The sequence below is a fragment of the Vipera berus genome (genome assembly GCF_964194415.1).
Source record: "Vipera berus genome assembly, chromosome: Z".
Classification (NCBI taxonomy): Eukaryota; Metazoa; Chordata; class Lepidosauria; order Squamata; family Viperidae; genus Vipera; species Vipera berus.
In genome coordinates this window covers 114,556,952-114,579,579 of record NC_138205.1, presented here as the reverse complement: position 1 = coordinate 114,579,579, position 22,628 = coordinate 114,556,952, and the positions used below count along the sequence as shown (strand labels likewise).

At 42.3% G+C, this 22,628-nt stretch overlaps 1 protein-coding gene across 1 annotated transcript in view; it reads right to left on the bottom strand.

Annotated features, from left to right (window-relative positions):
• Nucleotides 1–22,628, bottom strand: part of CCDC7 (coiled-coil domain containing 7) — a 317,972-nt gene that overhangs the window by 66,070 nt on the left and 229,274 nt on the right. The window contains 5 exon segments of the mRNA XM_081343017.1: nt 5,614–5,739; nt 12,035–12,154; nt 12,643–12,762; nt 13,387–13,506; nt 20,596–20,721. Coding sequence (XP_081199143.1) covers nt 5,614–5,739; nt 12,035–12,154; nt 12,643–12,762; nt 13,387–13,506; nt 20,596–20,721 — 612 coding nt within the window.

Below are 22,628 nucleotides of genomic sequence, written 5' to 3'. Positions count from 1 at the left end.
CTGAGCCAATAAGATGGTTCTGCCCTAGACGCCTTATGGACCCTGAGCGGTTCCAAACAGCGCTTGGGCCCCCACCTGCCTCCTTTGCTCACAGCTCGGTCGATGCCCTAGTGGAAGCCTGGGAAAGGGCAGCCACAGAGGCACTCGACCAAGTTGTACCCATGCGGCCCTTGACCCGACGTAGATCCCAACGGGCCCCATGGTTCTCCATGGAGCTCCGCGAGATGAAGCGTCGGAGACGGGGCCTAGAGAGCTGTTGGAGGTCCAGCCGATCCGAATCTGACCGGTTACGACTAAGGTCGTTTACGAGAACTTATCTCGCAGCATTGAGGGTGGCTAGGTCTAACCACTTTGCCACCCTCATTGCGTCCGCAGATAATCGCCCGGCCGCCCTGTTTAGGGTAACTCGCTCTCTCCTTAATCAGGAGGTGAGGGAGGAACCCTTGCAGGGTCGAGCCGAGGAGTTTAGTCGATTTCTGTCGAACAAAATCGCTCGGATCCGGACCGGTTTGGACTCCGACTGGGCAGAGTCTGACGAAGAGGATACGGGCGGTCTTGTCGATTTAATCTGGGAAGAGTTCGATCCTGTGACTCCTGAAGAAGTGGACAAGATCATGGGGAAGCTGAGCTCCACCACGTGTTTGTTGGACCCGTGCCCCTCCTGGCTGACTTATGCAGCCCGGGATGGGACACGAGGCTGGCTCCAGGCAGTGATTACTGCTTCTTTGAGTCAGGGTAGTTTTCCCACCGCCTTGAAGGAGGCGGTGGTGAGACCCCTCCTCAAGAAGCCTGCCTTGGACCCAGCAATTTTAAACAACTATCGTCCGGTCTCCAACCTTCGCTTTTTGGCGAAGGTTGTTGAGAGCGTGGTGGCTCATCAGCTCCCTTTGTTCTTGGATGAAGCTGACTACCTAGACCCGTACCAATCGGGTTTCAGGCCCGGGTACAGCATGGAGACGGCATTGGTCGTGCTGGTGAATGATCTCTGGCGGGCTCGGGACAGGGGTTGTTCCTCTGTCCTAGTCCTTTTAGACCTCTCAGCGGCTTTTGATACCATCGACCATGGTATCCTGCTGCGACGTCTCAGGGGGTTAGGAGTGGGAGGCACAGTTCTCCAGTGGTTCTCCTCTTACCTCCTGGGACGTTCGCAGTCGGTGTTAGCAGGGGGGCAGAGATCGACCCTGAGACCTCTCATTTGTGGAGTTCCTCAGGGATCGGTTCTCTCGCCTCTCCTGTTCAACATCTATATGAAGCCGCTGGGTGAGATCATTCGTGGTTTTGGAGTTGGGTATCACCAATATGCTGATGATACCCAGCTTTTTATTTCGACCCCAAACCACCCCAGTGATGCCCTCGACGTGATGTCCCGTTGCCTGGAGGCGGTCCGGGTCTGGATGGGGAGGAACAGGCTTCGACTCAACCCTGACAAGACTGAGTGGCTGTTCGTGCCGGCATCCCGGGAAATTCCGATTATTCCATCATTGGCCATGGGGGGTGAGCTATTACCCCCCGTAGATAGGGCCCGCAACTTGGGGGTCCTTCTAGACTCACAGCTCTCTTTGGAAGAGCATATTGGAGCTGTGACTAGGGGGGGCTTTGCCCAGGTTCACCTGGTGCGCCAGTTGCGGCCCTATCTAGACCGGGATGCCTTGCGCACAGTCACTCATGCGCTCGTGACCTCTCGTCTAGACTACTGTAATGCTCTCTACATGGGGCTGCCCTTGAGGTCCACCCGGAGACTCCAGCTGGTTTCCAATGCAGCCGCGCGAGTCGTCTTGGGAGCTTCCCGATACTCCCATGTTACACCTTTGCTCCGCGAGCTGCATTGGCTACCGGTTGCTCTCCGGGTGAGGTTCAAGGTGTTAGTTATGACTTACAAAGCCCTTCATGGCATGGGTCCGGATTACCTACGGCAACACCTGCGACCGGCGTCAACTTCCCTCCGTCCAGTGCGCTCCCACAGAGAGGGCCTCCTCAGGGTGCCGCCGATCAAAGAATGCCGATTGGTGACCCCCAGGGGGAGAGCGTTCTCTGTGGGCGCGCCAGACCTCTGGAACCGCTTATTGGTTGAGCTCCGGACGGCCCCCGACCTTCGCTCCTTCCGGCGCGATCTTAAAACATTCTTTTTCGAACATGCTGGCCTGGTCTGACGGGATAGGGTTGGGTTTTTAAAACTAGTTTTAACTTTAATATGTATTGATTTTATGGGCATGATGTTTAATGGTTTTTTAATTTTTGTATTCGATTTTTATTGTGTATTGCCCTGTTCACCGCCCTGAGTCCTTCGGGAGAAGGGCGGTATAGAAATCAAATTATTAAATTAAATTAAATTAAACTTATCCCAGATGCAAACAATTGCAGCTAAGCCAGACTTAAAACTGGATGAACTGGAATCTAAGTCCTGGAAGATTTGAAGAAGCAGTTTGGCAAGAAAACAGAAAGCCTGTCACAGAAACAAAGGAAATCTGGACTTTACAGGTTTATAATTGGCAGATTGGATGAGTCATGAACTGGACTTTCTTAAGAAGATGGACTTATTATACCAAACTGGAAATTTGGACCGGACTTTTCTGGGAATTGATTTTGGAAAATGGACTTATATCTAATCAAATAACAAGTGAAAAAAAAAGATTTCACCATTTCAATAATGGAAGTGGTGGAGATATTTACAACAGAGATTTGGATATTGAAAGATGAGATGGAAATTGTTGCGAAAGCTCCCAATAAAAATCTTAAGGGAAAATTTTATTATTAAGAGCCAAATGAAAATCTTTTGTCCCGGATGGATCAAAGATAATGATTGTGGTGATTTCTGGCAGATAAGAAACCATATAGACCAGGGGTCCCCAACCTATGGTCTGCTGCCCACTGCTGGGCCATGGCTACTGGCCACCGAGCTGTGGAACAGGCTGGCCAGTGCACTTACGTGTGTGGGTGCACTCACCTCCACTTGTGGTACAGCATGCAGACCCGTTTGTGCATGTGCGTGACACTAGCAGAAGGGGCAGCTAGCATATGCACAAATGCACAATGGGACTGCTAGCGCCGTGCAGGTTGCGTGGCCTTTTTGTGCATGCATGCTGTGCTACCAGAGGCAGCAGCTACCATATGTGCGCATGCACAGAGCTGCATATGCCGCAGGGTGCACGGCCCATTCACGCATGCACATGGTGCTAGGACAGGGGTCGGCAACCTGAAACAGTGAAAGAGCCACTTGGAAACGGTTTCCTCACAAAAGAAAAAACTGGGAGCTGCAAAGAAGGATGCGCATGCACACATGCACAAAACAAGAGGCTGATCAGCGGCCCTGTGTATGCATCCTCCCGGGCCGACGGGAGCTCTGGCAACTCCATAAGGCCAGCCCCGAAATTCACAAGTGGAAATCGAGGGAGATTGCCAGGAACACAAGATCAGCATTTCTCAGCCCACGCTGATCTCGCCCTTCTTGCAGTCTCCCTCTTTGTTTCGGCTTGCTTTCAGCTGCTTTTCTTTCAGGGGATCCAGCCTCTTCCGCCCCCTTCTCTCAGCAGCTGAGAGAAGGGGGCAGGAGAAGCTGGATGCCCCAAAAGAAAAGCAGCCAAAGTCAGCAGCTCTGCAAGTCTCTGCCAAGAGAATGGGCAGCGGAGAGAGAATGGGGCGGCAGAGGCTGGATCCCCTGAAAGAAGTCTCCTTTGAGACGAGAGAACGAGCTGGTAAGCCGCCAAGAGAATGGGGTGGTGGACCGCTCCGACAAGAGAATGGGGCGGTGGAGGCTGGATCCCCCGAAAGAAGTCTCTGCCGAGACGAGAGAATGGGGCGTCAAGCCACCGAGACAATGGGGCTGTGGAACGTTCTGCCGAGAGAATGGGGCGGTAGAGATTGGATCCCCCAAAAGAAATCTCTGCCAAGATGAGAGAACGGGGCGCCAAGCCGCCGAGAGAATGGGGGGGTGGAGCGCTCCGCTGAGAGAATGGGGTGGTGGAGGCTGGATCCCCTGAAAGAAGTTTCCGCCGAGATGAGAGAACAGGGCGGAAAGCCATCGAGAGAATGGGGCAGTGGAGCGCTCCACCGAGAGAATGGGGCGGTGGAGGCTTGCTGCCTATTCTCTCGGCGGAGACTTCTTTCCGATCTCCACCGAAAGAATGGGAGGCAAGCCTCCACTGCCCCATTCTCTTGGCAGAGTGCTCCACCGCCCCATTCTCTTGGCGGAGCGCTCCACCGCCCCATTCTCTCGGCGGCTTGCCACCCCGTTCTTTCGTCTTGGCGGAGACTTCTTTCGGGAGATCCAGCCTCCACCGCCCCATTCTCTCGGTGGAGCGCTCCACCACCCCATTCTCTCAGCGGAGCGCTCCAACACCCCATTCTCTAGGCGGCTTGCCACCCCGTTCTCTCGTCTCGGCGGAGACTTCTTTCAGGGGATCCAGCCTCTGCCACCCCCTTCTCTCAGCTGCGTAGGCTTGCAGAGGTGGCAGCGGAGCAGGGCAAGGGGAGACCTTCCGGGCAGGGAAGAGGCAGGCCCTGGGCACCCCAAGACTGGCCGCCCCCAACTGTGCAGCAGGTAGAAAAAGGGCCTACTCACCTTTCTAGTCCTCCCGTCTCTTCCTCTGCTTCCTCTGCTGCTGCCCTTTGCAGTCTGAAGAAGCAAAGAGGTTGGTGGGCAGTCCCACAAACGGCTTGAGAAGTTCAACCAATCAATTCAAACTTCGGGAGGTTTTTTTTGTGAGCATTTTGAATTGATTGATTGAACTTTTTTACTCCCACTTTTTTTTTCAAAACTGCACATGATGGAGGAGGACTGGGAGCCGCAGGAGACGGCTTAAAGAGGAGATGCAGCAGCTAACTCCTGCACACCTGCACAAAAGGGGCTGCTAGCGCCGTGTGGGTTGCGTGCAGCCCATTCATGCATGGCCCTGTTCACACACATTTGTGCCCACATGTGCAAATTTTAAGCTGCTCCCTTTCCATCCGGGCCGCCATGAAAAGGTTGGTGACCTCTGATATAGACTTTCTATGAGTTAAATACAACAACAGATTCTTAAGAATGCTCTGAAGTTTAACTTTGCTATTGATTTACCTGTTAACTATTTTGTCTTATATACAGTAGATAGATGATAGGCCAAGTTGATTGTAAATAGACTGCAAATCTGCTTCGCAAAGGGGAGAAATTAACACTGTTGCAATATACAGTATTTATCAGTAATCCAGCAGGGGGACAATATATGTATATGTGTTTTTGTCTTTTGTCCTTTTTAATGCAAATTTTTTAAAATTTTGGTATCTTTTGTATATATTTTTTAAAATTTGTATTTTAACTTTCTAAATAAAATAAAATTTTTTAAAAAGAAAATAGTTCTAGTTTTAAATGAATTCAAGACTTAAAAATATAGACAGAAATCAAATTGGGTGGCCTCAGCTAGTCATTGGAATAATTTTATGAGAAGAAGTTGCTTAAAGGGCATTCAGAGCATCACCATAATACATCTTTCAATAGAGAGGAATTTCAGACTAAACAAAATTAAGGTTTCAGTTTTGGTAGAATAATTTATATGGATAATATTCTTTCACTCATCACAGATAAAAAGGTTCATTTGTGAAACCCTATGAATTTGATAACAATTTTAATTCTGTACTTACCACTGGGTGTTAATAGTTCAGTTTTGCTTGATTTAAGATTCTGTATATTTTGAATATTTTGTACAATTCCCTCTAACCCTTCAGATAATAGCCTTCTTTCTTCAATGAGTTCTTGTATCTTTTGATCTAAAATTGAAATATATTTCATGTCAAAGATGAAGATGAAAATAGGTGGGTTACCTTTTGGAAAGGAATGTTATAAATAATTATAAAGGTTTGGAGGGAAATGAGCATTTCAGAATTTCATTTCAGGAAACTAAAAATTATTAGCTATGTTCTTTCTCTTCAGATGCACCAGAAGAAAGACAATAAAATATACTAGCTACAATATCTATGATTCACGTAGAAATAGGCTTCTTGGATTATCACCAGGGCAGATATATAAATTTAGAATAAATGTGGTTGTATTTTATACTGTAATTAACTATTTCTGATAGTTAAGCATTCATCCCGGCATGCTAATGTCTGCCAGATTGATATCCACACTGTTGTTGTTGTTGTTAGCTGCGAAGTCGTGTCCGACCCATCGCGACCCTATGGACAACATTCCTCCAGGCCTTCCTGTCCTCTACCATCTTCTGGAGTCCATTTAAGCTCGCGCCTACTGCTTCAGTGACTCCATCCAGCCACCTCATTCTCTGTCGTCCCCTTCTTCTATTGCCCTCGATCTTTCCCAGCATTAGGCTCTTCTCCAGTGAGTCCTTCCTTCTCATTAGGTGGCCAAAGTACTTGAGTTTTAGCTTCAGAATCTGGCCTTCTAAAGAGCAGTCAGGATTGATCTCCTCTAGGACTGACCGGTTTGATTGCCTTGCAGTCCAAGGGACTCGCAGGAGTCTTCTCCAGCACCACAGTTCAAAGGCCTCAATTCTTTGGCGCTCAGCCTTTCTTATGGTCCAACTTTCACTGCCATACATTGCAACTGGGAAGACCATAGCCTTGACTATACGCACTTTTGTTGACAGGGTGATGTCTCTGCTTTTTAGTGTGCTGTCTAGATTTGCCATGGCTTTCCTCCCCAGGAGCAAGCGTCTTTTAATTTCTTGGCTACAGTCCCCGTCTGCAGTGATCTTGGAGCCCAGGAAAATCAAATCTGTCACTACCTCCATTTCTTCCCCATCTATTTGCCAGGAATTGAGAGGGCCAGATGCCATGATCTTGGTTTTCTTAATGTTAAGTTTCAACCCAAGTTTTGCACTCTGCTTCTTCACCTGCAACAAGAGGCTCTTTAGTTCTTCTTCACTTTCTGCCATTAGAGTGGTATCATCTGCGTATCTTAGGTTGTTGATATTTCTTCCGGCAATCTTAATTCCAACTTTTGATTCATCTAGCCCTGCCTTTCTCATGATGTGCTCTGCATATAAGTTAAATAGGCAGGGCGACAGTATACAGCCTTGCCGGACTCCTTTCCCAATTTTGAACCAATCAGTGGTTCCGTGTCCAGTTCTCACTGTTGCTTCTTGACCCGCATATAGGTTTCTCAAGAGACAAATAAGATGGTCTGGTACTCCCATCTCTTTAAGAACTTGCCACAGTTTGTTGTGATCCACACAATCAAAGGCTTTAGCATAGTCAATGAAGCAGAAGTAGATGTTTTTCTGGAACTCCCTAGCTTTCTCCATGATCCAGCGTATGTTGGCAATTTGATCTCTAGTTCCTCTGCCTCTTCGAAATCCTGCCTGTACTTCTGGTAGTTCTCGATCCACATACTGCTGAAGTCTAGCTTGTAGGATTTTAAGCATGACTTTACTAGCATGAGAAATGAGTGCAATGGTGCGATAGTTTGAACATTCTTTGGCACTGCCTTTCTTTGGAATTGGAATGTAAACTGATCTTTTCCAATCCTGTGGCCACTGTTGAGTTTTCCAAATTTGCTGGCAAATTGAGTGTAGCACTTTTACTGCATTGTCTTTTAAGATTTTGAATAGCTCAGCTGGAATACTGTCACTTCCACTAGCTTTGTTGTTGCTCAGTTTTTCTAAGGCCCACTTCACTTCACATTCTAGGATGTCTGGCTCGAGGTCAGTGACCACCTCATTGTGATTATCAGGGACGTTAAGCTCATTCTTGTATAGTTCTTCTGTGTAATTTTGCCACCTCTTCTTAATCTCTTCTGCCTCTGTTAGGTCCCTGCCATTTTGGTCCTTTATCATGCCCATTTTTGCATTAAACGTTCCCTTCATTTCTCCAATTTTCTTGAAAAGATCTCTGGTCCTCCCTATTCTATTGTTTTCTTCTATTTCTTTGCACTGTTCATTTAAGAAGGCATTCTTATCTCTTCTAGCTATTCTCTGGAATTCTGCATTCAATTGGGCATATCTATGTTTTTCTCCCTTGCCTTTCGCTTTCCTCCTTTCCTCAGCTATTTGCAAAGCTTCCTCAGACAGCCATTTTGCTTTCTTGCATTTCTTTTTCTTTGGGATGGTTTTGGTTGCTACCTCTTGTACAATGTCGCGAACCTCTGTCCATAGTTCTTCAGGCACTCTGTCTATCAGATCTAATTCCTTAAATCTATTTGTCACCTCTACTGTATATTCAACAGGGATATGATTTAATTCATACCTGAGTGGCCTAGTGCTTTTCCCTACTTTCTTCAGTTTAAGCCTAAACTTTGCAAGGAGAAGCTCATGGTCTGAGCCACAGTCAGCTCCTGGTCTTGTTTTTACTGACTGTATAGAGCTTCTCCATCTTTGGCTGCAGAGCATATAGTCAATCTGATTTCTGTGTTGACCATCTGGTGATGTCCATGTGTAGAGCCGTCTCTTGGGTTGTTGGAAAAGAGTGTTTGCTATGACCATCGCATTCTCTTGACAGAATTCTATCAGCCTGTGCCTTGCTTCATTTTGCACTCCAAGGCCAAACTTGCCTGTTATTCCAGTTATCTTTTGGCTTCCTACTTTAGCATTCCAATCCCCCATGATGATAAGAACATCATTTTTTGGTGTTAGTTCTATAAGGTGCTGTAGTGCTTCATAGAACTGGTCAATTTCATCCTCTTCAGCACTGGTGGTTGGGGCATAGACTTGGACTACTGTGATATTGAATGGTTTGCCTTGGATTCGAACTGAGATCATTCTGTCATTTTGAGGATTGTATCCCAGTATTGCTTTTCCTACTCTTTTATTGACTATGAAGGCTACTCCATTTCTTCTGAAGGATTCTTGCCCACAGTAGTATACCTGATGGTCATCTGAATTAAATTCACCCATTCCTGTCCATTTTAGTTCGCTGATACCTAAGATGTCAATGTTCAGTCTTGTCATCTCTTGTTTGACCACGTCCAGCTTTCCTTGATTCATGGATCTTACATTCCAGGTTCCTATGGAGAAAAAATCTTTACAGCATTGGACTTTCCTTTCACCACCAGACACATCCACAGCTGAGCGTCCTTTCGGCTTTGGCCCAGTCGCTTCATTCTTTCTGGCGCTACTAGTACTAGCCCTCTGCTCTTCCCCAGTAGCATATTGGACGCCTTCCGACCTGAGGGGCTCATCTTCCAGCGTCATATCGTTTTGCCTTTTGGTACTGTCCATAGGGTTTTCATGGCAAAGATACTGGAGTGGGTTGCCATTTCCTTCTCCAGTGGATCACGTTTTGTCAGAACTCTCTGCTATGACCTGTCCGTCTTGGGTGGCCCTGCACGGCATAGCTCATAGCTTCATTGAATTACGCAAGCCCCTTCGCCACAACAAGGCAGTAATCCATGAAGGGGGATATCCACACTAGGCTAGCATTTCCCAATCTTTCCAGTTTTGCGGACTGGCAAAGGAGTTAGAGAAATAGTTCTGCAGGGGTGGTGGCTGAGTGCAAGCACACATGCAGCTCCATTTGTGGTAGCAGCAGCTCCTGGAATCCTGGAGTTATGTCTTCTCTCTCATTATCTCCAAACTCTGGAGTACCACCCTACCTGAGGTGTTTAGGACACCTATCTTGCCTTCTTTTAGAAAACTAACAATTTTTTTTCAAACAAGCCAGAGGCCATGTTGATTTGTGATCCTAACTGATGGCAAATAGATTGATATTTAAGTGCATTTCCCACCAATGCTCTGCATGGTGGGAAACATCAACACAGAAGCATAAACACATCAGTCCATCCATTCATCCACCCATCCAGGATGTACACTTTATCTATTCACTGCCTAAAATTTTGAGTTTGGTAGCTTATAAAACTAAATAAGTAAATTCTTCCTTTAACTTATTTATTTATTTATTTATTTATTTATTTATTTATTTATTTATTTATTTATTTATTTATTTATTAATGGGACTTATATCCCCCCCTATCTCCCGAGGGACTCAGGGCGGCTAACAACAACAAAAATTAAAGGTCTCTGTACAGTAAATTAAAATTTAAAATTGAAATAAATTAAAGTGTATATGTATATTTTTTATATATATAAAATTAATAAAAAAAATCAGAAAAACATTTTTTCACATTTTCATAGTTATTGGATACAGTGGTGGGATTCAAATATGTGAACAACTGCTTCAGGAAGTCCATTCTGGGCCTGGCCAACAAAAAATTACCTACCAGTTCTGCCAAAGTGGTGCGAACCAGCTGAATCCCACCACTGATTGTATATCCTACTAAAGGAATTCTGAAAGGGAATCAGGAATAAAAGTGATTTGGGAGTAGACTTATGGAAACTTGACATCCACAGCCTGCTTGTTTTCACAGCAAACTTCTATCTATATTCAGCTAGCTAATCTTTAAGTGGCAGTTATTTCCCCTCTTTTTTTTCTAATGAATACAAAAAGAAAAGAGCATCTGTGAAATAGGAAAGGGACAACAAAGACCCCTTCCTACAAAATTTACTGTATTTTTCAGACCATAAGACGCACTTTTTTCCCCAAAAAAGTGGGGGGTGAAAACGAGGGTGCGTCTTATGGTCCGAAGGTGATCTGTATGGCCAGCCCCAACCTCTGCAAGTGGAAAGCAAGGGAGATTGCCAGGAGCATGAATCAGCACGTGCTGAGAAACACCGATCTCACGCTCCTGCAATCTCCCTCGCTCGGTTTCAGCTTCCCTTGCTACAAGAGAAAGCAGGCTGAAACGGAAATCTCCCTCGCTCCATTTCAGCCTGCTTTCTCTTGTAGCAAGGGAAGCTGAAACTGAGCGAGGGAGATTGCAGGAGTGTGAGATCGGCCAATTCGCGTTCCTGGCAATCTCCCTCACTCCATTTCAGCTTGCTTTCTGCAAGAGAAAGCCAGGCCACAGGGCCGCCTCCGCGGGTACTGCTCTAATGCGGAGAAAAAAAGACAAAGAGGGAAAGAGAGAGAGAAAGAAGGAGAGAAATTAAATTGGTAACATGATTGTTAAGTGAATCTGGTTTCCCCACTAACTTTGCTTGTCAGAAGGTTGCAAAAGGCGATCACATGACCCTGGAACAATGTGACCATCATAAATATGAATCGATTGCCAAGCATCCGAATGTAAATCACATGACCCTGGGGATGCTGCAATGGTCATAAGTGTGGAAAATGGTCATAAGTCACTTTTTCAGTGCCGTCGTAACTTTGAACAATCACTAAGTGAATCATTGTAAGTCGAGGACTACCTGTACTTTATCATTTTTTTCCTTTTGGGGGGGTCAAGTTTTTGACACCTTGCTGGGTGACTGGTGGTACTCAGACATTGCCTTGTCCTAAAAGTGGTACAATGGATGAAAAGGTTGAAAAGCCCTGTTTTAGTATACCGGTACTATTTGGTTCAGAATATTTTTTTTCTTGTTTTCCTGCTCTAAAATCTGGGTGCGTCTTATGGTCAGGTGCGTCTTATGGTCTGAAAAATACGGTACTTTTAAAGGCCAAGAGCCATTGAAAAGTACCAGGAGAAAAACTACAATTCCCCATTTTTCAGATCAAGGACAGACAACAAAGGACCAGAAATAGCAATAGTATTTTTCTTCATTTTAGGATTGATCTGTAAAATTGTTTTTTAAATACAAAGTAATGCATCCAAGTGTGATAGTAAATATTTATGTGCACACACACACACCTTCAAGTCAATCTTGGCAATATTTTTTAAATTGTTTGTTGCTGCCTCCTTCCTAAGGCTGAGAAATTATGATTTATTTGTCCAAGATCACTCAGCCTAAAATGGGATCAGAATTTCCATTTCTTGGTTTCAAGCCTGATTCCTTACCTACTATACCAAACTTTTGATAGCAAATATAAGTAAGAATTAATTATTGTAGTAATATTTTTATCCCTTTCTAATAATTAAAATAATTTTGAGATTGTTGTATTTATTATAGTTATAAATTATATTATAATTTACATATAATATAAACAAATATATCAAGTATTCATTATATATAATATATTATTTATAATTTATTATACATTATATGCTATAATTATATATTATAGTTATAAATAATTACTGTAACTTATTCATTATTGTATCTTACAAAATATTTACCATTAATACTTCCTGGCTGAGCAGCTGCAAGAGCCTGTGCTTGCTTCGAGTCTTTCAGATTTGATGCCAATTTTTTTAAAAACAATCCTTTTTGTTCACATAGTTCCTCCAAAAGGTTTTCTGAAAAAAGGAGGAATCATTTAAGAATGGAAGATTTAGTCCTTGAAAAATACATTGGTTTTAGCTATAGACTTTCTCTATTTCAGAAAAGATGTCTTGTCAAAGAAGTTTTCTCTACAAGAGATTTTTATGAGCTTTTAATGAGTTATCTACTAGCCAGATAAGATAGCTCCAGTTTTTACCCTTCCTTCCTAGCATCCTGGTAGCTGTTAATACTTCACTCACACAAACCCACATATCAGCTTACAAATTTGTCAGATTCAAATTTGACTGGAGAACTTCCATCTGTCTATAAGATATTTCCAGAAAGTATGTTCCTAGTTACAATTTAAAAGATCTCATGTAGATATCTTGACTTTTTAACAGATTACCATTATATCTAGAACCATATTGCTGACAGTTTTACAGAAAGAGGACGAGACACAGAGCATGTAAAGGATATTACATGGATTTCCTATAAAAACACATTAAATTTATTCTATACTTACTTTTAGATTTTTTAACTTTTTCTTTAGTAATATCCTGCATATCTTGTAAATCTTGAATAATTGCTTCAAGACCAGCAACCAAAAGCTTTCTTTCACTTATGAGATCAATTATTTTTTGTTCTGCAAAAAATATTTTAATAAAAATAGAAACATATTATTACACACAGATTGAAAATGCCAGAGAATTAACAGTACAAGATACTGTTTTGAATTAACTGTAATATATAAATCCATCCTCATGCCACAAATTCTTTGTGCAATTTTTTTCACTTTATAATTTGAATTTGTTTATACATTTGACTAGATTAAGAATTTTCTTTTTTTAATGAGCAACTTTTTGTAATTAAATATACTAATGAGGTTCACTCCAAACAGAATTAATTAGAGGTTCTTCACGAAAATTGCCAAGTGATCATATAGATAAATAGATCAATCTTCTATATTATATTAGTTTTAGGAGATCCAATCAGAATGTAATTGTGGACTTGGGGGTGCAAATAATAATGCACAATGATAAAGATTGTCACATACAGGGTTGGGACCAGGATTTTCCCTGCATTTTGGGAGGCAATTTAGATATATTCATTTTTTCCATGTTTTCTACACCAACATACAGAAACCTATGGAATTAATTTTCAGAAATCATGATACTAGTAAGTTCCAGAAACTGTAAAAGGGTAATTTATCCAACACATCCAGTCCAATTCTGCAGCCAAAGGCTACCAAATCCTATTCTATACCAACCAATTACACTGCTTGGATGAGTAACTGCAACAGTCTGTGCTTCTTGAAGGTTGTTTAAATTTATCTCCAAACGTTCCAAAAACATTTGCTTCTTCTGATAAAGTGTTCTCAAATCCCTTTCTAAAAATAAAGATTAAAAAAGCAGTTTTGAATGTAAATTTTATTGCTGTCATCATAGTGTTCTTAAATATTATGCACTGTGGAAAATAATTTATAAAACTCTACATATATATACTGTGTTTCCCCGAAAATGACACCTAGCCTTATTTTTTTTTCCTCCAAAAGAGCCAGCAGGCACCAACAGCCCCACCCAGCCAGATGAGAGATGAGCTATGGATTGAATCTATAGCTCAGTTCTTGGCTACACAGGCCTTCCAGAAAGGCTTCTGGCTGTGAAATACAGACCAGAGCATCATTCTCAGCTCAGAATGAAGCTGCTCCTTTGGCTGCAGAAAAAGTGGGTTGGTGAAGCAAGTGTCGATCCATGGGAGGCCTGGCTGCAATGGTAAACTCTACACACATCTCACCCCAGCTTGATTTTTAGGCATGTGCCTCATTCCAAAACTAGAGGTTATTTTGGGGGTAGGGCTTATATTAGGCCCATCCCCAAAAATCAAGCTACGGCTTATTTTTGGGGTAGGTCTTACTTTTGGGGATACGTGTTATATATAATATAATATAATATATATATAAGGAACAATTGTCCCAAAGTAGAACTTGGACAAAAGTCCATAAATTCCTCAGATTCCTCAGATGCAAGATACCGTATTTTCCGGCGTATAAGACGACTGGGCGTATAAGACGACCCCCGACTTTTGAAAAGATTTTCAAGATTTTTCGTCTTATATGCCAGAAAATACTTACATGCCAGTTGCCAAGTGTCCGACACGCCCAATTCAGCCCCGTCTGATGCAGATGGTGCAAAGCCTCCCTTTTGAAGCCCAAAGGGGCTTTTCCTTCCACCCACCCTTTGGAATAAACGCAAGAGCTGCGTTCACACGCTGCGCTCTTCCAGGCCAGACTCTGCAAACGGCATGCCAGAAGCCGCAACCACCACGGGAACTCCGAGTCCCCACCTTTCGGCAGCCTGCACGGCCAAGCACAATCCGGCTTTGAGAGCGGATTTGCAGACGGAGCAGCCGCTGCGTCTGCAGCCAAGCTCCGCCCAGGAGGCGGTCAGCCAGGCGGGCCCGGAAGACGCACTGGAGACCCGGGCTTGGGGCGGCTATGCTGAGGCTGGCTGGCGAGGGCTGCTGCGTGGTCTGCGGGCAAGAGGGGTGCCAGGCCAAGTACCGCTGTCCAGACTGCCAGGAGAGATAGTGGGTAGCAGGGTGCGCTCTGCTTATGCTCAGATGCCGCTTGGGCAAGGGGCTTCCTGTCGCTCCTGGGATCTGGCGTTTGCAAGGGGGAGGGGAAGGGGCTTAGAGGCTCTTGGGGGTAGGAAGGGAGAGTCACAGTGGAGGGGGGACTGGACTAAGGAGGCTTGAAGTTGCTTTGCAAGAACGGGGGCGCTCGATTGATTTATGTACTATTTTCCGGTGTATAAGACGACTGGGCGTATAAGACGACCCCCCAACTTTTGAGAAGATTTTCATGGGTTAAAAAGTCATCTTATACGCCGGAAAATACGGTACATAGTCCTATAGAAAATTTCACTTAAGTAAAGGATATCACTTAGAGGCTGCAAAATCAATACCCTTAACCGTGAACTGCACATTTTTTCACCAGGGCTTCCAAGTCCAATTCAAACAGCTGGTATACATATAAAAAGCCATTAATAGCATGGGGCCTGGTTATCTGGGAGAATCATCTGTCTCTGGTTATGTCTATCTATACTATACAATTTGACAAAACTGGCATGGTTTGAGTCCCTTCTGTTCTGAACCAGCCCTCTTCTCGCAACCCCTAATTAAGAGAAGAGTCTGGAAAGCGTCCAAGGCTAAAAGGCTTCTGCCAAGATTTAATTACGCAGTTAACAAAAACACAAGAGCTTGTCTTCTCAAGCGGAAAAGTTGCTTTCAGCAACCAGCCCCTCCCCAAACACTTCTTTTATAGAGAGCTCAGGGCGTGGTCTCCCTGTGCCTCCTCCCGAGGAGTCCCATAGTCTTTCTTTGTTTGTCCCTGCTCGTCTGCCTCCTACGTCGGGCGTCCTTGAACAGGGCCAGCTGTGGGTCATCATCCTCCGCACTCTCGGGCTCACACAGCTGAGAAGAGGTCCCCGGCTGAGGACTCTGCAAAGCCTCCAAATCATCATCAGCCGGTTCGTTTCCCTCCTCCCCCACATCTGAGTCCTCCGATACATCGGACCCGGCTGTCGGACCCACAGGCTGGCCCTGAGTCACAACACCTTCAATAGTTTGAGTCACCTCAATTAAGCAATGCTAGCTTATGGAACCAACTTCTTTTTCAGTTTCTGCCATTATGGAGTATCCTAGCACAGTGGTTTTCAGCCTTTTCTTCAACACAGACTCTCTTAGAATGTCTTTTGTGGCCACGGACCTTGGCCACAGACCACCAAGACTTAACTTTGAAATCATAACATTTCTTTAAGCCTTCACAGACCCCTGCCTATGATGACATTGCAGCCCCCAGGAGTCTGCAGACTACAGGTTGGGAACCATTTCCCTAATCCATCTCAGCCAGCGTCTAAGCTCTAAAGATTTTATTTTTTTCACCAGGAACAGAGCCAGAAAGTTAGATGAGCCACTTATATTTGTAAGTAACCAGAGCCATTTACAATCCCTGTTCACAGTCACCCATTCTCTAGTCACCTCTAGTCTTGACTAATGAAATGTGCTCAAAACGGCGCTGTCCTTGAAGCTTCAGTTAGTTCAAAAAAGGCGACCCATACGATTTTGTATCACCTTTCTTGCAGGAGCTGCATTGGCTGCAAATTTACTTCTGACTATAATTCAAGAAGCTGGTTGTCACTTTTAAAAGTCTACATGGCCCATGGCCAGGTTAATTTTAAGAACCATATTTTCCCAGTTATGTCTACCTGATCCGCCAAAGCTGGAAGGCAGGGTATATTATGGGTCCCCTCTCTTAAAAAATCCATTTGGTAGGACCAAGAAGAAGGGTGTACTCTGTAATGGCTTCCTCTCTGTGGATCATCATCCCTGTGGAAATAAGATTGGCCTCCACTTTGACACTTTCAAAAAGCCCTGAAGACATGGTTTTACTAATGGGCTTGGGGTCTCAGGGGATATGGAACCCATCAAATGGTTGGGTTGATTGTTGTCACTAGGGGGACATTGAGTTTTCTATTTTTAACGTTGACAAATAATCATGTGAATTGTGTTTGCTTTCTGATACAGAGCATTTTATTCTTCCTACAATCATCTTCCCTTCAATGTTACCTGGAGATAAGATCGGTGACCTATACATTTTATTATTTATTTATTTATTTATTTATTTATTTATTTATTTATTTATTTATTTATTTATTTATTTATAAATAAGGTATGGTATGGTATGGTGTGGTGTGGTGTGGCGTGGCGAGATAAGATAAAATTAAGATAAGAATCTTTATTGTCATTTTTATCAATATTTTATTAGAATCTTTTAACATAAGTCATTCAGTAATTTGTAAACAGTATGTTGTCTGGGTAACATTTATAAAACAGTCCTTAACAATTAGTTTCTATAATCTATATTCCATATGTTAATTTCATTTGATTTCCCCTTTCCCCAAAGTATCTTTCTTTGCCAAACATTAGATTAAGACAATTCTCATTATTTTAATTAACAACAGTTAAGTATATAGTTTCAATAATCCTATTTGTCATTTTAGTTGCCTTATCATAAATCCTGTTACCGTGTTTATTTCAGTTTATTTCTTCCCCCAAATTCTAAATATTCTTACAAGTGGCAATCTTTTCAACATTTAACTATATTTACATTGGTGGATTTAATTCTGTTTTTTCCATATGCTTTTATATTTCTTAATCAATAAGTGAAAAAGTAGAAAGAAAAAAGAAAAGAGAGAGACAAAAAAGAATAAAAAGAAAGAAAAGGGAAACAAAAAAAGAGACAAGAGCACTAAGATACAAAAAATAACATATAACTTTAAATATGTATCCCTCCTAATTTAATATATATTTATTCCCTCAATTTCTTATTCTTTTTGACCATAGCTAAGAATGTATTTAATCTATTTAAACTTTAAGCATTCCATTAAATAGTTCTAATCATCTAATCCTTTAACTCTCATTCAAAACACATTTTTTATGCTTTTCTTATCATCACATTTAAATAACTAAAACATTTGCTTTTGTTTAAATCATTTCAACTTTTTTCAGAAGGAAAAAAACATATTATATTAGTTAAGGGGAAAAATTCATCCCTCTAAGAGTAGTATATTTCAAAGTTTTTCCATTTTTTTAGCCATATTCAAACAAATGTTTCTTTTTTAAGTATTCTTTCTAAAAAGTTCCATCTTTTTTTCCCCTGAATTTCCATTTTAGTCTTTTTTCTCTGGCCGTTGCCTTTCTTAATCAATATAGATAGATAGGGCTCGCAACTTGGGAGTCCTCCTAGATTCACGGCTTACTCTGGAAGACCATATAGTGGCCGTGACTAGGGGAGCTTTCGCCCAGGTTCGCCTGGTGCGCCAGTTGCGGCCCTATCTAGACCGGGATGCCCTGTGTACGGTCACTCATGCGCTCGTGACCTCTCGTCTGGACTACTGCAATGCTCTTTACATGGGGCTTCCCTTGAAGACCACTCGGAGGCTCCAACTGGTACAGAATGCGGCCGCGAGAGTTGTCTTGGGAGTTTCCCGGTACTCCCATGTTACACCTTTGCTCCGTGAGCTACATTGGTTACCAGTTGTCTTCCGGGTGAGGTTCAAGGTTCTAGTTATGGTCTTTAAGTCCCTACATGGTATGGGTCCGGAGTACCTTGGGGACCACCTGCTGCCGGCGTCAACTTCCCTCCGCCCTGTGCGTTCCCACAGAGAGGGCCTCCTCAGGGTGCCTCCGGTCAGAGAATGTCGGCTGGCGGCCCCCAGGGGGAGGGCCTTCTCTGTCGGCGCTCCGGCCTTATGGAACCAGCTGCCAGTCGAGCTCTACTGTATTTTCCTGAAAAATTTCTTGGAGTGAAATTAAGTTGAAAATAAGTTGATTCATGCCCTCAAGGTTGTTCTGCATTTCCTTGTAGTTTAAAATCATTGTCCTTTGAAATTTTTGCCGCTTATCATATGTTTCCTTTTGTGAAGTGATCATTTTATACAGTTCCATCTTTAGGTCTCTATACCCAGAATTTTGTTCAGTCATCTCTACTGTATTTTTCTGGGAAATTTCTTGGAGTGAAATTAAATTGGAAATAACTTGATTCATGCTCTCAAAGTTATTCTGGATTTCTATGTAATTTAAAATCATTGTCCTTTGAAATTGTTGTCGCTTATCATGTTTCCTTTTGTGAAGTATTCATTGCTCCAGATTTGTTATTCTCACTTTGTTTACACAGCTGCATTTTCTAAAAACTTTGAGGGTCAGAAAAAAAATCCTCATCCACCAGCAGATGTCAGCAGTTGCTCATTTTTCAGGTCTTTCCAGTCTTTTTTCTTTTTCTAAAGGGTAAGTTTCACCGCTAACCAAAAGGGAGGGAGCAGAGTCCCCCTCCCCCTTTCCTTCTTCGGAGATCTCTTATTTTGGGGACTTTCTTCTTCAGGAAAATAGGTAGGATAGAGAAAATCAATATTCTTACCCAGATTCAAGCATGCTGTTTGAGATCCGCTTAGTTTAAAAGCTTATGACTTCCCTTTGTTTTCAGCTATGGCTGGACATGAAGTTAACCAGCCTTTTCTTCTGTTGGGTTTCTGGGAGGATTCTCCTGGACTGTTCAGAGAGACCGCCGTCTCTCCTAAGTCCCTAGGATTTCCTTCCTTCATTCCACCCCTTCAGGGTGGGTTCTGGCCCCTTAGGGTCCCCAACAAAAAGAAATTTCAGCCGAAGGATTCGGCATTCCAAATCTTCCAACTGCTCCACTGAAAAACAGGAACTGGAAGTCTATTGTCATTTTTTACTGTGGGCACAATGGCACACATCAAAAATGAAATTTAGTTGCCCACTCTCAAACATATACACAACACACACTTAAAACACATACATGACACACACCTAAAACATACTATATACAACATATGTATAGACCCATACCCCTACATATACATAATAAAATATTAAATACTGTCCATTTTGAATATATAACAGAAGGAGGAAGCCTGAGAGTTCTCAAGGTTAATGCTGTATATACATATGTACATACATACATACGTGTGTGTGTGTATATATACACGCATACACACATACATACATACACACACACACACACACACACACAAACTAAACGAACACTGGGATGGAATAAGAAAAACTAAAACATTTTTATTGCTAAAAGATCAAGCTTTCGTTGGCTAACTGCCAACATCGTCAGGATGGAAATGCTGGGGTAGGGAGATTGCGTATATACTGTTGGTGCCTGCACTCAGCTCATGGAGCGCGTCACCGATCTGTTTGTTGAGGTCAGCCGTATTTCTTTGAGTTGTCACGCATCCGTTTTTGGGGGATGTAGTTGTCTCTGGGTATCTGTTGTCAAAAGTGAATTGCTGATAGTTCCATGTGTTGTAGCTATAGCTCTAGTCATTGCCCGTGTTCTCATACCTGAGGTCCTAAATGGTTGTTGCTCTTCTTCCCTGTGCAGAGTGGTTGTGTGTTGGTGCAATCTTGATTTTGATACAATAAGGGTGCTCTGTGAATGCAGCGCAAGCATTCTGCATGCATACACACACACACACACATACACACACACACACAGAGTAAGTTTTTTTCTGGTCAGACCGGTCCAGATCACTTTTGCCTTGCAGCTCCAACATAGGAGCGTTAAGCAGGGCTCAAGTCGCTACTGTGAACACTACAAATTTGAATTTCTTTTTTGCTGACAAAGAGTTAAAAGAGTTAAATGGTAGACTAGAATAGCTAAGGTTAATACAGCTGCCTTGTGTGTGTGTGTGTGTGTGTGTGTACACATACACACACACACACATACACACAAACATATACATACATACACATACACACACACACATGAAGATACATATACAAAAAGTATGAAGCTTATGTCATGATACAAGTTGTGTCATTTGTCCCAAAGGATGCCCATGGATTTAAGCGTATTTCTTTTAAGGGTATTTCTTTTCTTACTCACCAATGTATTTGATAATTCCTCCTGTTTCTGAAATGTAATTTTTCATATCATCTATATCTTCCACAACTGCTTCCAGGTTTTCAGTTAAAACCTTTCTTTGCTCATTTAATTCCTCTATCCTTTTTTCTAGGTAAAAAATGTAAGGCATTTGATAAAAGTATACTTGCAAGAGATGCTAGGACAATCTTTAATTTATAAATTTTGAACCTTCAAAGGAAGATATATCTTTATGAAGTAACTGCATTAATCATTTTATAGAATTGGACCCAGATGAACGTTTATGCCCACCTATATGGATGTAAGCAATATTGAACACAATGGGCTTTTTTAAACAGGTATATATAGGACAGTCATTTCATTTGTTCTACCTCTAACAATGAATGTTACACAGTATAGGGGCTGCAGGTCATGTTGTCTCCTGTTTATGTTTTCTGTTGTTTTCTCTGGCTGTCTTTTTAAGCACAAAAATCTATTAAGATTGAACCATGTTGTCTTTGATGTATAAGGTTAAAAGCAGCCACTTAAAATTTCTGATAAATTCTGATAAATTACTACATTTAACTTAGCTTCATGTTTTTCTTACTTTGATATAACAAATGAGCAGAAGCATAATTCCACTTAATATTAAATTATTTCCAGCAATTCAGAATACAGTTGTGCCTATCTAGTAGCAGGCTCTGCAAAATGCATCCTTTCAGGATTAAAAATCCAGGTGTTAATAGCATAGGGTGGTCAAGGGCTAAGAATAAATGACTCAAAAGATCTTGCATAGATAATCCTCATAAAAAGGGCTGCAGACGATGCAGTAGAATAGTACCATAATTCTAACAGTTACAAAAACACGCTACATCATAGCAGAAACTGAAAATAGGTGTATTTCAGCAGGGAAAACATTGTAAGAAACATACAGACTTTTCATGATATAGCATAAGAAACAAGGAGGTTCTCTCTGGAATGCTATGTTTCTTTAAAAAAAATACCACCAAACCTGGGAATTCAGAACATACAGAGCATTCTCCAGACCTAATTAACAATCAGGACTAATTAGGCAGCAAATCAACTGGCGTTCTTAATGAAATATGACATTTTAGTCAATTGACATTTTATGGGGACTAAGAGAAAGCAAATATATATCCTCAATAGGCAAACTTACAAGATTTCATCTGAATCGTTTTAATGAATGAGAAACAGTTTTATGGAAAGCTAAAGAATTACTAAGGGTGTGGAAATTTCAAGAGGAGAGAGATTCCTTGGTTCTGATTCATCATTTTTTTCACCAATCCTATAATTGCTAATGACTTCACTTCCCTATCCACCCCCAAACAAAAGCTCCTATTTCAGCGATCCTTTCAAACAGTCTAGAACAGGGATGTCAAACTTGCAAGGTCACGTGACATGTCGTGACATATCGTGACTTTTTTGCCATTACTGGTGGGTGGGTGTGGTTTCACTATGATGCATCCGGCCCACAGGCAGGAGTTTGACACCCCTGGTCTAGAAGGTAAGCAAACAATATTGCCAACACTTTTTCCTGGCCAGCAGCATGAAGTGTGGAATAGTATTGGCATATGAATGCTACTTCAAGATAATGCTCTCTTAAGCTAGATAGCTCTAAAGTACTATCAACCCTGTTACTAAATATTTTGATGGGAATGTCTACATATAGAGGAACACAATGCAGAAAACCTCTCAAATTTTTGCTGTTCCAAGCTGCCACTTACCAAAGGTAACAAAAAAGGACTCCTTTCTATTAGTTCTAGGATTTGCTAAACCATTTCGAGTAATCCTATCTTTCAATGCAAGAAACACCAAAAATTAGAAGAGTTCTTTCCCTTTTTAGGTGCAAGCTTTCTTAAGGTTTTATTCTGATATTTGATGAAGTGAGAATTAAATGTTTCTTCTCTTCATCTCATTTCTATTGATTGAGAGGGCTTCATTAATCTATCTCTATTTTAATGAATTATAGAATTAATTATAGAAAAGTAACAGATGCTCTGTGATCTAAGATGATAAAAATAATTATAACTGCAGAT